The 14,340-nt window shown below is 44.0% G+C and overlaps 1 protein-coding gene across 1 annotated transcript; it reads right to left on the bottom strand.

The window, feature by feature from the left end:
* Positions 1–1,018: 1,018 nt before the first annotated feature.
* Positions 1,019–6,701, bottom strand: LOC141790366 (NLR family CARD domain-containing protein 3-like). The gene is made up of 10 exons (XM_074670191.1): positions 6,610–6,701; positions 6,294–6,416; positions 6,044–6,163; positions 5,696–5,768; positions 5,077–5,284; positions 3,007–4,813; positions 2,702–2,875; positions 2,431–2,604; positions 1,679–1,725; positions 1,019–1,554 (listed from the first exon to the last, which is right to left on the bottom strand). The coding sequence occupies exons 1-10, from the start codon at positions 6,699–6,701 to the stop codon at positions 1,019–1,021; spliced, it is 3,354 nt and encodes a 1,117-aa protein (XP_074526292.1).
* Between the last annotated feature and the right edge of the window lie 7,639 nt (positions 6,702–14,340).

The raw sequence follows: 14,340 nt of genomic DNA, 5'->3' as shown, positions 1-14,340 counted from the left end.
ACATTTGCACAATCAATCCTTGGCACAATCACTTCACATAAAACAAAACTAACCTCTAATAATCTGCACTCTCACCTTTACCCCCTACATGTGTAGGTAAGTGTGTGGCTCTGTGTGTATTTATATATCTACACATATAGATCTATAATTGTTGTTCCTGTGCTCATTGAAGCTCATGATCTTTCCAGGTCTCCACAAAGACCTCAGGATACTGTCTCTTTTCAGGCTCAGCAGCTGGTTGTTTGGTTCCTCAGGTCTGCCTCTCCTGTCTGTAGTCATTTGCTCAGTTGTTGTGGTTGCTCTCTGCTGTTGTTTTGTTGTTTCTCTCTCTCTCTCTCTGTCTAGTCTCTTGTCTCTCTACACTCTTTCCTTCTGTTACTGTTTCTTTTCTGGTATCACTTTGGTCCGGTCAAGCAGTAATCTCTAAATTATGCGGGAAAAAAGATATCACGAAACACTAATAAAGAGTCTCATTTTAAACTCAAGGGGAGCCTTATAGACAAACAGCTCCTCTTGGAAAAGTAAATGTGTTCCACACAATACGACAGCCAGACCATAATTCTGTTGTCATGACGCTGGACAGGACAAGATAAAAAACAATGTTAGTCACAGCTGTGTCACTGTTTGCTCCATAGTCCTGTCCATAGTGTTATAATATTACAAGTATATCTACACTTAGGGTCAGTGTGATTTTTGGATGAAGTAATGCTTGCAGTAATAAACAGAAAAATGATTAATTGATTTTATTCAACAGTTTAAAGAATCTGACTCAGGCTTTTCAGACAAACTTTAAAGAAATACGCTGAGGAAAAAAGTCTGAATGATTTTTTCAGCATAGAGATATAAATGAGTAAAGTTGAGTGATCAAGTTTTCCTCTGAGTCCTGCTCTTTGATAACATTCAGACTGATTGTGACAGGATAGAAAGAGTCAAAGGATCAGCTGAAGTTTGTGTGTGTTAGTGCAGAGGCTAAACTCTCCTTCAGCAGCTGTTTGTGTTTCCTACACACAACACACACTCACTGAGGAACACACATACTCACTGAGGAACCAGGAAAAAACCAAAACCCAGGATAGAGAGGTTGAGTGAAGGTGGAGCTGAATGTGTGGAGGTGGATCAGTGAGTCAGAGGAGACTCTGTAGAAGGACAGAGTGCCAGCAGGACAGTCCACATACACTGCTACTCTGCCAGAGTCAGAGGACGGGCACAGAGGGAGGTCTGTTTCTCTGTTATTGTGACAGACAGAGTAACCTTCAATAGAGCAGAACAGACTCCAGGACTGATCATTGCGTCCAAACACACAGTCATAGCTGTCTCCTTTCCTTCTGATTCCTCTGTAACTCACTGATATATCAACCCATCCTTTCCACTCCACCTCCCAGTAACAGCGCCCAGTCAGACCATCTCTACACAGCAGCTGAGGCCAGTGGTCAAATCTGTCTGGATGATCAGGATATGACTGATTCTCTCTCACATGTGTCACCTTCCTGTTGTTGTCAGACAGTCTGAGCTCTCTGTGAGCTGTGTTTGAGTCCAGAGTGAGTTCACAGAAATCTGATGGAGAGAAAAAGACACAACACAGCAGCAGATTATCATCAGACACACCTGAAGGCTTCATTCTTTGTTAGCTGACAGTCTGCTGTTTGCTCATCAGGAGTCAAAGTGATTCCACACTTACACTTCTTCAGACCAGGTTTTAACCTCTGCTGTCCACCATGGTCCACCCTGGAGGAAGAAACACAGTCAGAGTGATTTTCTGTCCAACATGAGTCCTAACTGCTGCTCAACATGAAGCAGTGATCCTCAGTTTGTCCCTGTGACAGAGAAACAGGCTGAAACTCCTCTGAGCCAACTGTCTCCATCACTCTGTCACTTTTTCTGACAGTGTGGAGATCCTGGAGGAAAAGAAGAAGAAAAAGAAGAAGAAAAAGAGTCAAAAAGCAAAGGCTGCCTGTTGCTCTTTGGATCCATAAAGTCCATGTTCTGCTTCTCATGTCCTCTTTGAAATGAGGAAGGCCAAATCCTGCTCTACCTCTGACCTGTCTCTTTAAAGTAGTCGCTCTTTTTAGGAGTGAGGAGGAAAAATTCACCTCTATAATATTTGATCCTGTTCATTTGATCAGACAGCACTGTCTCCTAGAGATGAGCTCTTTCTATTTCTCCATCTTTTCAATCATCCTGATGATCTGACCATGAACATCTGCCTTCTTTCTGCTCACACACATTATTAGTGGATGAACGCTCAGATGGACTTTTTCTGTAGAGAACAGAACCATCAAAGAAGTGAAGACATGCTGCTGTTTCTATGAAACAGAGTTTTTCTATTTGATGCTCTTCTGCTGCTCTGTGTGTTTCCTGGTTCAGCTCCAATCACTGCTCTGAAAAGAATCAAACAGATTCAGTCTTTGAGCTCTTGTTGTCTGCTTTTACCTCAGTGTGTCCAGTCTGCAGAGTGGATCCTCAAGTCCAGCAGAAAGCTGCTCCACTCCTGAGTCTCCTGGATGATTGTAGCTCAGGTCCAGCTCTCTCAGGTGTGAGGGGTTGGAGCTCAGAGCTGAGGCCAGAGAAGCACAGCCTCTCTCTGTGATCAGACATCCTGACAGTCTGAGGTTAGAAAAAGAATCAGGCAATAAGAAAAAGTCCACTGATTATCACCATTTCTTTATCTCTGACCTCAAGCAGGATGAGCCAAAGACCTGACCTGAGAGTTTCCAGTTTGCAGTGTGGACTCTTCAGTCCAGCACACAGAGTCTGGACTCCTGAATCCTGCAGGTCGTTGTTACCCAGGTCCAGGTCTCTGAGCCTGGAGGACTGTGAGCTGAGGACTGAGGACAGAGCTTCACAGCTTCTCTCTGACAGGTTACATCCACTCAGCCTGAAGGAGATCATGGAAAGAGAACAAACAGATGGTTTCAGTGTCATGAACAGAATTCATTCTGTTTCTAATGTCTCACTCATTCACTCATTCACTCATTCACTCATTCACTCATTCACTCATTCACTCACACAGCTTTGTTTGCAGCTCTGATCACTGGCAGCAGCCTCAGAAGAGCCTCCTCTGAAGCAGAGTATTTATTCAGGTCAAACAGGTCCAGATCTTTGTCTGAGGACAGTAAGATGAAGCCCAGAGCTGACCACTGAGCAGGAGACAGTCGATCTGTGGACAGACGTCCTGATCTCAGGGTCTGTTGGATCTGCTCCTCTAGAGAACGATCATTCAGTTCATTCAGACAGTGGAACAGGTTGATGCTTTGCTCTGCAGACACATTTTTACTGAGCTTCTTCTTGATGTACTTGACTGTTTTCTGATTGGTCTGTGAGTCACTTCCTGTCTGTGTCAGCAGACCTCTCAGGAGACTCTGATTGGTCTGCAGAGTGAGACCCAGGAGGAAGCGCAGGAACAAGTCCAGGTGTCCGTTTGGACTCTGTGAGGCCTTGTCCACAGCGCTCTGATGGAGACGTTTCAGTTCAGGTTTGTCTCTGAACATTTTAGACCACCAGGATGTTGTTTGTTGTTGTTCTTCCATCAAGTTGAGTCCAGACTTGGTGAAGGTCAGATGGACGTGAAGAGCAGCCAGAAACTCCTGAACGCTCAGATGGATGAAGCAGAACACCTTGTCCTGGTACAGTCCTCTCTCCTCTCTAAAGATCTGTGTGAACACTCCTGAGTACCAAGAGGCTGCTGTGACATCAATGCCACACTCTGTCAGGTCTGATTCATAGAAGATCAGGTTTCCTTTCTGCAGCTGCTCAAAAGCCAGTTTTCCCAGAGACTCAATCATCTTCCTGCTCTCTGGACTCCAGACTGGATCAGTCTCAGCTCCTCCATCATACTTGATGCTCTTCACTTTGGACTGAACCAGCAGGAAGTGGATGTACATCTGAGTCAGGGTCCTGGGCAGCTGTCCTCCCTCTCTGGTCTTCAGCACATCCTCCAGAACTGTAGCAGTGATCCAGCAGAAGACCGGGATGTGGCACATGATGTGGAGGCTTCTGGAGGTCTTGATGTGGGAGATGATGGTGCTGGCCTGATCCTCATCTCTGGATCTCTTCCTGAAGTACTCCTCCTTCTTAGGGTCACTGAACCCTCTGACCTCTGTCACCATGTCAACACACTCAGGAGGGATCTGATTGGCTGCTGCAGGTCGTGTGGTTATCCAGAGGCGAGCAGAGGGAAGCAGGTTCCCCCTGATGAGGTTTGTCAGCAGCACATCCACTGAGGTGGACTCTGTACCATCAGTCAGGACCTGGTTGTTGTGGAAGTCCAGAGGAAGTCGACACTCATCCAGACCGTCAAAGATGAACAGGACCTGGAACTCTTCAAACCTGCAGAGTCCTGCTTCTTTGGTTTGAGGGAAGAAGTGATGAAGCAGTTCCACCAAGCTGAACTTTCTCTCTTTCAGCACATTCAGCTCTCTGAAAGGGAATGGAAATGTGAACTGGATGTCCTGGTTGCTTTTGTCTTCAGCCCAGTCCAGAGTGAACTTCTGTGTTAAGACTGTTTTCCCGATGCCAGCCACTCCCTTTGTCAGCACTCTTCTGATTGGTTCCTGTCTTCCAGGTGGGCCTTTAAAGATGTCTTCTTGTCTGATGCTAGTTTCTGCTCTGTCTGGTGTCCTGGATGCTGCTTCAATCTGTCTGACCTCATGTTCCTCATTGACCTCTCCAGTCCCTCCCTCTGTGATGTAGAGCTCTGTGTAGATCTGGTTCAGAAGGGTTGGGTTTCCTGCTTTAGCTATCCCCTCAAACACACACTGGAACTTCTCCTTCAGCCCAGACTTCACTTTACATCTGCACTCTGGAACAACAGCTCCTGAATGAAGAAAACAGAAATGTAATGAATGATGTGAAGCTACAATCAGTCTGATGAGTTTCAACTTTCAGACATCAGGATGGATTTGATTTGGCTCCTCTCTGAAATCTCTTCAGCTCATCAGTTGTGAACAGTTTGTCACAGCTCATAGATGTGATCCAAATGTGAGCGTCATGTTAAGAGCAGAGTTTGAAATGTAAACCTCTCCCATGTTGTCTCCATTTCCTCTTTCCATCGTGTTAAATGTGTTCAAATCCTCTTACTGCTCTGCAGACAGTCAGCCAGCTCCTCCTGCTTCATTCTCCTCAGGAAGTGCAGAGTGATCTTCAGGAAGGCCTCTCTGCTCCTCCTCTGCTCTTCATCCTCATCCTCCCACTGACTCTCAAAGCATTCTGGGTAATCTGGACTCAGAACTCTCTGGATCTCCTTCAGCTGGCTCTTTATGAAGCTGATGATGTTCTCCTGGAGCAGCTGGAAGCGAAGAAAATGGCAGGTTGAACTTGTAGAAGGTCAGATCAGATCATGTGTGACAGACAGAAAGCCTGCTGGTCTGCAGAGTCCAGCATGGAGACTGGATCACAAAGCTGCTCCACCTCTTAGTCTGTGGATGCTCCTGTCTTCAACAAATCAAGTTTCTATGAAATGAACTCTGCTGACAAAGTCTGAGTCTGTGTGAGAGCAGCATCCAGCATGACCTCTGACCTGTGAGTGTGAGCAGCTCAGAAATGTGCGGCTTCATTCAATCAGTCAAACACTGAGTGTGAAGAGAATTCAGGCAGAGATGATGTTTGCAGTGTGATCAGGAAAGCATTCAGAAAGCTCCAAACACAATGAGTGTGTGCTCTGAGGCTCAGGAGGAGCTGTGTTTGGACATTTACACACCATCAATATGGAGTCCAGCTGTGTGTGATGCTGCTGGGCAGACTGACCAATGGGAGCCTCTGATCTCTGAACTCTGAGGAACAAACAGAAGATCATGGAGTGTTTCTAACAGAGTGACACACAGTGTTCATGTGATAGACTCTATCTGCTGGATCCTCCTACAAACACAGGACACACATGAAGAGACATGCTGAGTCCAGCTCTTTCTGCCTCCAGTCCTGTTTACTGCTGTTGGATCCTGATAGAAACACAAAGACTGAAACATGTTCACCTTCACAGAGAAAACACCAAGCACAGTTAGGATCAAATGTTTCACACACAACAGGAAGTTACCTTTGAAACACTCACCTTTCATCAAATCTAAGCTCTGAAGATTTAAATTCATGGCGTATATCCATAGACAGATCACTCTTTAAGGAGACACAGCTGGGTCCAGGTCCAGGAGAGTCTGGTCTCTCATGTTTGACCCTGACAGAATCACAAACACTGGTGAATAAACATGAACACTGAAAATCTTCCAGATTTGAGTTCTCCTGAAGTTTACCACAAACTTTTCTAAAGTTTGAATTCTGATAAAAACACTGAGATGGATTCTTACTTTAGACGATCAGACTGACGCACAGATTTGAAGTTAAGAGGTTCAGGCATAGACCTGTCACTTTTTAAAGAGACACAGCTGGGAGCAGGTCCAGGTGAGTTTGGTCCAGTCTGACGCATTTTGCTTCAGAACATACATACACACACACACACACACACACACACACACACACACACACACACACACACACACACACACACACACACACACACACACACACACACACACACACACACACACACACACACAGCTGTAAGTGTGAATAATGATGGTGCAGTGATGTTAGTCCATGGACAGTTAGAGATCCTGGTCTCACCTCTGAGCTCTGGTCTGGCTCTCATGGTCCCCACACAGAGGGAGGGTTTTAGAGGGAGGGGCTCCCTCCTCTCTGTCCTCACTCTGATCCATAGCAGAGCCCCCACCTTCACACAAACACAACAACATGTTCAGTCATTACATCAAGCTTCATCGTAGTTCTTCTTCCTCTCAGGAACATGACACAGATATTCAGGACTGAATCAAACCTTAATGGAGCCTAAAACAGGATCTGAGGAGCCCCCCCATTAAAAAAAAAAAAAAAAAAAAAACACTTTATAAACACATATGTTACACAGGTTTCATTGTCTGTCACAGTCCAAACAAAGAGTCTCTGTTTGAATCCTCCAGTGTGTGGACTGTGTTAAAGGGTCTTTAGAGAAACAGAGTCAGTTTCAGTGCTGGAAGATATTTGACCTCTGACCTCTTCATCCACACTCTTCACTTCAGAGTCTCAACAGTTAATGAAAAAAAAACCTGAGCTAAGTTGATCCAGGCTGTCAGACCGGTTCAGACACATCCTGCATTTTTTCAGAGACAAAGTGATGCAGATTACGATCTAACTGCTGCTGACTCCACTCATCAGACACAAACTATAAAACAGATCAATCTTTGTAAAATCCCTGCTCTTTAACTCACAGACAAGTTCTCCATGTTTCAAACAGCCAATCAGCACCCAGAAACATTTCTGCAGGTCAACAGTGATCCAGCAGCATGAGAGCTCAGTGATCCTGATCATCAAACAGGGACAGGTTTCTCTGGAAGGATTCTCACCTGTTGAAGTGAGTTCAGCTCAGCTCACAGACACTTTCCAGCTTCAGGTGTGGAGAGAAGAAGCTGCTGCTCTGTCCCTCGTTGGTCCTGGTGTCCATCTGTGTTTGACCTGAAGAGACAGTCACAGCCTAACTTCAGAGTGACGTCAGAACTGGTCTGACCTGTATCAGAAACACATTCTCAGATTACACACTGCTCACATGATGTAGTTTTACTATCTGACCACTAGATGGTGCTGACTAACCTTCTAATGGAACAAGCAGCAGTCAGATGTGATGAAGCAGCAGTGTGGATCACTCTGAGACTCCACTTTCTGTTTTTATTATTCTGAACCCCACAGTCTGCCCTCATAGTTTTTACATCAAGTTCTTCAGAGACAGAGACAGTCCTGAAGATGGTCCAAACACCAGAGTTAGGGTTTTTTACCAGCCCTGACCCACTTCTTACACGCAGGTTCAGCATAGTTTCAGTAATGTTGAGCTTGTAGCTCTGGTAAGTACAGAGCTGTTTTTGGGGGCCTTGCTCACAGTTCATTGTGTGGCAGCACCATGGCAGATCCACATGCTGTTAGTGAGACTCTTGATTTTACATTTGATCTCTAAACTGGTGAGGAGGAGAGAGGTCCAGAAACTAACAGTGAGGATGGGTTAGCATACATGGGTCTTCTGGTTTTGGCTGCTGTGTATGTAGTAGGTTGAAAAACGCTACTTGTTTGTGTTTTGCATTGTGACAGACCCCCCTTATTTTTTTGTTAAGTGTGAAACAGATTTAATACCATTCAAATAGTATGGCATTACAACGTGTCTAAAATGCCTTAGCAGATGGCGCTGTTGCGCTGCTGTGAACGCAGGGGAGACTATTTCACTGCTCATGCGCAGCTCAGGATAAAGAGAGCTACAACGGAGCAAGGAGCTAATCTGTGTCCATGTCTCTCCTTGCTTCACAAGTAGCTTTAAAAGTTTCTTTTCCAAACAGACTATGTCTGTCAATCAGTGTAAGGTTATGATAAGTGCTTTTGTGATGTTTCGGGTTGTAAGACCGATTGAATGAGTGTCGTGTTTGTGCTTTGTGGTCGAGTGTGTGTTGTCGAGACGAGCTAGTTACTTTTGATCGTCATTCTGTTCGCATGTTAGCGCCAAGTTGCTGCGTAGTTTGTGTGGAACTGAGACGGCATTGTGTGTGTGTGTGTGTGTGTGTGTGTGTGTGTGTGTGTGTGTGTGTGTGTGTGTGTGTGTGTGTGTGTGTGTGTGTGTTTGCTCGCGTGTGTGTTCGGGCCCGTGTGTGTGCGCGAGCGGGATTGGAAGTGAATGTGGAGATTGAAGTAAAACTATGATTTAGGTTAAAGTGATACTTTGGGATAAGGTATTGAAATGTTCTATGGTTAAACAGTCCCAGCTTGAGTTCCTTGCATTGAAGTGGGCGATCTGCGACAAGTTTAGGGATTATCTCTATTACACACCCACCTTCACTGTGTACACAGATAATAATCCCCTTACTTGTGTTTTGAGTACAGCAAAGTTGAACGCAGTTGGGCATCGCTGGGTGGGTGAGTTAGCAGACATTTCACAGACACTTCATTTCACCATCAGGTATCGGCCAGACAAGTCAAACACAGATGCAGACACACTCTCAAGATATCCAATCCAGCTCCATGACAACCTCAAGGACTACACAGAGACATTGCCACCACCAGACATCAGCCGAGATGGCGTTCATCCCACTCTGGATGGCGCAGCTCGTTTAACTAGAAATCTGGCTGATTTTATTAGTTTACCCATCTGACAACTCAGAGTGGAGACCAGGCAGCAGAGCAGCAGTCCTACACGCTCCTCTGCGTTTCCCTTAGTGCAGTTTCCCAGCCACTCCTCTTGTAACATAGAGACTGTGTCGGTTCCCTGACCGAGACCCTTTTTCTATAACAATAAAAATAACAATAATTATAACAACAACAACAACAACAACAACAACAACAACAACAACAATAATAATAATATTAATAAAGGAGTGAATTATGATAATCTTATACAAATTAAAACTTCCGGTGCGGATGAACCACCTGACGTTAAAGTCAAATGTGGTTTGTTAAATATTAGATCTTTGTCATCTAAAGCTGTGCTAGTTGATGAACTTATATCAGATTATCACATTGATTTACTTGCTCTGACTGAAACCTGGCTGTGTGAGGGTGAATATGTTAGTTTAAACGAGTCCACTCCTCCCAGTCACCTTAATACTCATAACCCTCGAGACACAGGCCGTGGGGGGGAGTGTCAGCTATTTTTAACGCTAGCTTTAATATTAGCCCTAGACCTAAACCAGGCTTTAGCTCTTTTGAAAGTCTTTTTCTCAGTTTCTTGCATCCAGCTATAAAAACCGCACAACTGTTTTTGTTTGTTTGTTTATGTTTTGTTTGTCGTCTACCGGCCTCCTGGCACGTACTCTCAATTTCTCTCCGACTTTTCAGAGTTTCTTTCTAATATCGTTCTTCTTTCGTATAATATTATCATTGTTGGTGACTTTAATATTCATGTGGACGTCGTTGACGATAGTCTTTGTATTGCCTTCATGTCTTTACTGGATTCTTTTGGTTTCACACAGTCTGTGAACCATCCTACTCATCGCTTTAACCACACCTTGGATCTTGTTCTTGCTTATGGCGTGGAACCTGTCAACTTGGCTGTTTACCGCAGAATCCTCTTATGTCGGATCATTTCTTCATTACTTTCGAATTCTTGCTGTCGGATTTCTCACCTGCGAACAAAATCATCTTGTCCAGGAACTTGTCTCACAGAGCTGTAGACATTTTCAAGGAAGCTATTCCTGCTGCCTTGAATTCTTGCTCTACTTTTGCAGAGAGCTCTTGTGCTCCCTCTCAGCTTGATCAACTTGTTGCGGATACCACGGGTTCTCTTCAAGCCGTCCTCGATTCAATTGCTCCGCTCAGACAAAGGACTCTCAGACGACATCGTTCCGCTCCGTGGTACAACGCTCAAACTCGTGAGCTCAAACAAAAATCGAGGAAATTAGAAAGAATATGGCATTCGGCTAAAACAACCGAATCCTGCTCGCGTTGGAAAAATAGTCTAAATGAATATGGAAAGGCTTTGCGACTGGCGCGTGCAACTTACTACTCAACTCTTATACAAGAGAATAAAAACAATCCTAGATTCCTTTTCAGCACTGTAGCCAGGCTGACAAACAGTCATAGCTCTGCTGAGCCATGCGTTCCTCTATCGCTTAGCAGTGAGGACTTTTTGAGCTTTTTTAACAATAAGATATTAAAGATTAGAGATAAAATTAGTAACGTGTTACATGCAACCGCGATAGAACCTTTGACCGATGGCGAATTTGCGGAAACGTCGCTTAGAGCTAATATACTCCTAGACTGCTTCTCGCCTGTGGACCTGTCAGAGCTGGATTCAACAGTCTCTTCAGCCAAACCATCAACTTGTCTTCTGGATCCCATCCCAGCTTGGCTGTTAAAGGAAGTCTTTCCCTTGGTCGGATCTTCTTTACTTAGGATGAATAATGCGTCTTTACTGTCGGGCTACGTGCCCCAACTTTTTAAAGTTGCTGTTATTAAGCCTCTTCTTAAAAAGCCTACACTTGATTCAGGCTCTTTGGTCAACTACAGACCGATATCTAACCTCTCTTTCGTTTCTAAGATCTTGGAGAAAGTTGTTGCGAATCAGCTCTGTGATTTTCTTCATAGCAACAGTCTTTTTGAGGTCTTTCAGTCTGGGTTCAGAGCCCACCACAGCACTGAGACTGCGCTGCTGAAAGTAACCAACGATCTACTTTTGGCTTCGGACAGTGGTCTTCTTTCTGTGCTTGTCTTGCTTGATCTTAGTGCCGCTTTCGACACTATTCATCATTGCATTCTTCTGTGGAGATTAGAGAGTCTTCTTGATATCTCAGGAACCGCTTTAGCCTGGCTTCGATCGTATCTTTCGGATCAACATCAGTTTGTTCATGTGAACAACGTCTCTTCTTCGCACACCAGGGTGCAATATGGAGTTCCTCAAGGTTCTGTGCTCGGACCGATTCTTTTCATCTTGTATATGCTTCCTCTCGACACTATATTGAGGAAACACTCCATAAACTTTCACTGCTATGCAGATGACACTCAGCTTTACTTGTCAATGAAGCCCGAAGAAACCAACCGCTTATCTAAACTTGAAGCATGCCTCAAAGCCGTAAGGTCCTGAATGAGCAGAAACTTCTTCCTGCTGAACTCAGAGAAGACTGAAGTCATTGTTCTTGGACCTAAACATCTCAGAGAAGCTTTCTTGAACAACATCGCCGCCTCTGACGACATCAGCTTGGCTTCCGGCACCACTGTCAGGAACCTGGGAGTTCTTTCGGATCAGGACCTGTCATTTACATCCAACAGGTCTCAAGGACGGCATTTTTTCATCTTCGCAATATCAAGAGAATTAGACACATCTTGTCTCGGAGCGATGCTGAGAAACTGGTCCATGCTTTCGTTTCTTCTAGGCTGGACTACTGTAACTCTCTTTTATCCGGCTGTCCTAATAAGTCTATTAGGACTCTTCAGCTTGTTCAGAACGCTGCCGCTCGGGTACTGACTTGGACTGGGAGGAGAGAGCACATCTCTCCAGTGTTAGCGTCTCTACACTGGTTACCAATAAAATCTAGGATAGAGTTTAAAATTCTTCTTTTGACTTACAAAGCGCTTGATGGCATCGGGCCATCGTATCTGAAAGACTTAATCGTTCCGTATAATCCGTCTAGGTCTTTGCGTTCTCAACATGCAGGTCTGCTCGTTGTACCTAGGGTCTCTAAAAGTAGTATGGGAGGTCGAGCCTTTAGTTATCAAGCTCCTCTTCTTTGGAATAACTTACTGGTTGAGATCCGGGGAGCAGACACGGTCTCAACCTTTAAGAGTAGACTTAAAACTTTCCTTTTTGATAAAGCTTACAGTTAGAGCTGGATCAGATCTGAACCAGCTCTTAGTCATGCTGCTATAGGTTTAGACTGCTGGGGGGAACTGACACACAGGGCTCCTGTTTCCCTCGCTATCTGTCAGTCTAACTTCTAGTCTTAATGTCCTGTTATAGTTACTGACCATACACCTCTCTGGGAGGCTCTGAGTTTGTCTTGTAGGTTCCTGGGGATCGGTGAAGTAGACGGCCTGCTGCTGTGCTCCTGTCCGACACCAGCTGCTACGGCTTTGGATTGTTGCCGGGAATGGCCTGCTGGTTTCTCCTTAACTGTCGCCACAGCGCCAAACTTCAGACTGCGTCTGTTTCTCTCTCTCTCCCTTTCTCTGTGTGTGTGTGTGTGTGTGTGTGTGTGTGTGTGCGTGTGTGTACCCCCCCCCCCCTCCTCCCCGCCCCCCCCTATTCTCTCTCCCACTCTCTGTCCTCTATCTGTCTCTCTAACCCCAACACAGTCGAGACAGATGTCTGTCTAACATGAGTCTGGTTCTGTCCGAGGTTTCTGCCCGTTAAAGGGAAGTTTTTCCTTGCCATTGTAACTTGCTAAATGCTGCCAAGTCCTGTACTCATGGTGGATTAAGATAAGATAAGACTCCTTATCTTGTCTTGATGTTGGGTTTCTGCTAATAAAATTTTATTAACATTTACGGGTCTAGACCTGTAAATGTTTTTGTAAAGTGTCTTAACAACATTTGTTATGTTTTGGCGCTATATAAATAAAGATTGATTGATTGATTGATTGATTGATTGAATCACTCATGATGAAGAGCAGAAACACACAACCTGCTGAGAGAAGAGGACAGACTGGAGAATTGAGAATCTCAAAACAACAACCTACATTCAGCAGCAGTGTTTCTTATTCACATCACCAGTTAGCTCCTGGTTAGCTTTGGGAGCTAATGTAACACACATCACTTCAACATCTTTATGGAAACTTTCATGAGAGTTTTATCAACATCTGTTCAAGTAAAATCACACCAAAAAGTCTGTTTGGCTCTGTACTAGCCTCCTTTGGGAAAATACCTCACAGTTAATACAATATTTACGCTTTAAGCTAGCTAGCCCTGCAAGAAGCTTTCAAACTAAAACACATTACAAAGGAAAAATGTTCAGAGGAAGTTCCCTTTAAGTTTCTCTCTGTGTCTCTGAAACAAACTGCTCCTTTGACTTCATTCATTTGGGTTGGGCTTGTTCTTCAGTCAACATTAAATGTTTAGGAGCGTATCATACAACTTACCTGGCTATGATGTCGGTCAAGTAAGGACGATACTGTCCTGATGTCAACTACGAATCCCACGATGCATTGCGACCAAAACATCCAATCACCGAGCTTGAAAGCTGTTGACTGATCCCTGACAGGGATCTGAGGCTGACCTGCATAGATAGATAGATAGATAGATAGATAGATAGATAGATAGATAGATAGATACATACATACATACATACATACATACATACATACATACATACATACATACATACATACATACAAACATACATACTTTAGTTATACACTTGGAAAATTCAAGGCATCCAGTAGTGGTTACAAGACAACATGACATAATGACAAAATGAAAAAAAAAGAAAAAAAAAAACAGTTACAAATGAACCATAAGGACTGATGTCCCCTCCCACACACTTGTTTATCAATTAAAAAATATATTTTAAGTAGAAATAGAAAATAAAAATAAAATATTTGAAAACCGTGCAAATTCAGAACAAGATATTAAAAAAACGTAGTGCATGGTGATGTTTTTAGACTTAAGCTCATTTATTAATTACTTTTGATCAGTTTACATTCACATTTCGTTCATTAGAACAAACTGTAAAAATGTTTTTCGGATTGGGTCGTGAGACGACACGCGTCACTACTCATATTCTGAGGATTCTGGGTGGTGAAGTGCTTTCAGTTTTTCTGATCTTTAATATTTGGACTGTGAAAGAGAAAATGTCTCAGTCAGGGAAAACAACTCTTTCTTAAATGAATCATGTGACAC

The sequence above is a fragment of the Halichoeres trimaculatus genome, unplaced genomic scaffold (assembly GCF_033239565.1).
Source record: "Halichoeres trimaculatus isolate MK-OKI-2021-1 unplaced genomic scaffold, fHalTri1.1 fHalTri1_scaffold_5, whole genome shotgun sequence".
Taxonomy (NCBI): Eukaryota; Metazoa; Chordata; class Actinopteri; order Labriformes; family Labridae; genus Halichoeres; species Halichoeres trimaculatus.
Note: the sequence above shows the minus strand (reverse complement) of the source record. Positions and strands in the feature narration are given on the sequence as shown.